At 32.5% G+C, this 2,320-nt stretch overlaps 1 protein-coding gene across 2 annotated transcripts in view; it reads left to right on the forward strand.

Moving 5' to 3' along the window:
* LOC111701240 (histone-lysine N-methyltransferase SUV39H1-A) overlaps positions 1-1,275 on the forward strand; it is an 18,585-nt gene extending 17,310 nt beyond the window's left edge. The window contains exons 14-15 of one of the 2 annotated variants that reach the window (XR_002765170.1): positions 670-970; positions 1,209-1,275. Coding sequence is in view for 1 of the 2 variants with exons in the window: in XM_023472431.1 (XP_023328199.1) it covers positions 670-860 (191 nt within the window). In the remaining variant the exon portion in view is untranslated. Of the gene's footprint in view, positions 1-669; positions 1,044-1,208 lie in introns of those variants that run through there. The other variant, XM_023472431.1, reaches the window with a different exon arrangement.
* Positions 1,276-2,320: the final 1,045 nt, after the last annotated feature.

Raw genomic sequence — 2,320 nt, forward strand, 5'->3', positions numbered from 1 at the left:
GGGGGGGGGGGTGTCATCATGAAGAATATTGTTTTAATAATTAAAGACAGGGAATTTGTTTCAAAATAATGAATAATATTCCAACCTTATAGTTTAAAATGTAAATCCTTAAAAAGAGAACAGATGACAGACTACTTTATTTGGTATTTAGAAAACAAAAACTTTAAAAAAGATTCACAACTAGGAATTATTGTACCTCCCCCCCCCACACCCTGCTCTTTTGGCATTTTGCAATGTCGAAATCAATTTATCGATTTCTGGGAAATCGGCAGCCTTTCGAAATTCAGATTTATCAATCTTGGAAAAACTGTTAATATTTGAATTGAAGCTGCGGCTCAAATATGGTTGGTTCTACTTAAAATTGTATTAAATTTTTCCAGATTTAAGCCGGCGTTCAATTGAAACCGGGGTTTGGCAGATTTAAGCCGCGGCTTAAATTCATTAAATTCGGACACAGAACGATTAACAACCCCAGTTATGATATAACCTGCTTAGAATACCAAGATGGCTATTAAACCTGATGTATTTTATTTTAGATTCGCTGATCTCTTATCTGCCAACAAGATTTAATATTTAATGAAATATTTAATTTTTCTAGAAGTCATGAATTCGCGAGTTAAAAATCGGAAAAACAATTCTCTCAAAATTCAGACTAACTTTAATATTTAGACTCCGAGGACTCCCCTGATTCCCCCTGCAAGACCCCTCACAGAGCCAAAGTTGGAGAATCGTCGGCCGGACGACTAGGTACTCCTGGTCGAGTGGGTACTCCAGGACAAAAGAAAGAATCCTCCAACGCTGTAGTTCAAAAAACAGAATGTCGTTGCAACGCAAAGAATTGTCGCAAAGTCCTTTTTTAAACCAACAAGTATTTCTTTTTATTAAAGCTTCTGTTGGTTTGTCAAAAGTATATTGTTTTAATCGAAACTGATCCATTCTTCAAATCTGGAAGATATGGTCGTTCCTCTAGGTTTAAAAGTATTTACTTTGCATAGCTCCTACATGTTTTCTTGCAGTAGAAATGCCCAAGTCTTTTTTTGTAGAGAAACTGCAATTGAAAATAATCTGTATTCAAAATGATGATCATTGATCATTGATAACTAATTCATTCAGACAAAGCTTTTTAAGCTCTTCCACAACAACAAACTTCTTATTTTTAACTTTTTATTTCGTGTAACTTAATCTGGAAGATATGGTCGTTCTTCTAGGTTTAAAAGTATTTACTTTGCATAGCTCCTACATGTTTTCTTGCAGTAGAAATGCCCAAGTCTTTTTTGTAGAGAAACTGCAATTGAAAATAATCTGTATTCAAAATGATGATCATTGATCATTGATAACTAATTCATTCAGACAAAGCTTTTTAAGCTCTTCCACAACAACAAACTTCTTATTTTTAACTTTTTATTTCGTGTAACTTTTTTTTAAAGTCAAGACCAGTTCACTGAATAGCATTTTTATTATTCAACGAACATTGTTGCTTAAAGGGATTGTTCGCGAAAAATGAAAGGGGGTATAGGCTTAATGCGATGAAAAGCGCTTTTGATCTCTACTAATCTTACTTCTATCTGTTGCGTCTATAAGGAGAAAATTGTTTATTTTTTTTAGAAAACGTTTAAACTGATTTCGAAAAATGTGAGTGGTGCGCGGCATTCTTAGATAGTTGCGCAAGCCGCAAGAAACTATATCAGAAAATTATTATTTGTTCGGAGCCAGCTTTTAAAAATGTGACTTAATTTCAGCCTAAAAGACAAAATTGATGTCAACAGTCAATGTTTAATTAAACCTTAATTTTTTAGATACTTTGGAAATGATTTTTTTATGATCTGTGAATTATTGATGACTGATAAATGAGTAACCACATCAGAAATTGCTTGCAAATATCAAACCAAAATCTGAATTAAATCTACTATGATTTATATTGATTAATGTTGAATGTTGTATTTCAAATAAAAAATGTTAACAAATTTATTTCTATTGTTGATCCAGTTAAGCCGAATTTAATTATTGTTTTCTTCTACCCGCCTGGATTGAATTGAAGAAAAAGATTGCGTTCTCGTAAGTTCTAAGTATCCAAATCAGGGATCCTGGATTAGTCCTGCAAAAATGGATTCGGCTCCTGGTCATGAACAATTTGAACATTTCTTTAAGAATTACAAATGTTTTAGAACATAATATATTTTTTTGTTGCCTATTTTTGTCATATTTTTGTGCTGCAACTTGATGACCCATTGAGAGATTAGAAAGCTGTTAATAATTTAAACAGTTAAGATTTCAGCAAGATAAATCCCAAGTTGGTTTTAATTGATCTGTGAATCTGCAT

The sequence above is a fragment of the Eurytemora carolleeae genome, unplaced genomic scaffold, assembly GCF_000591075.1.
Source record: "Eurytemora carolleeae unplaced genomic scaffold, Eaff_2.0 scaffold44, whole genome shotgun sequence".
NCBI lineage: Eukaryota > Metazoa > Arthropoda > Copepoda > Calanoida > Temoridae > Eurytemora > Eurytemora carolleeae.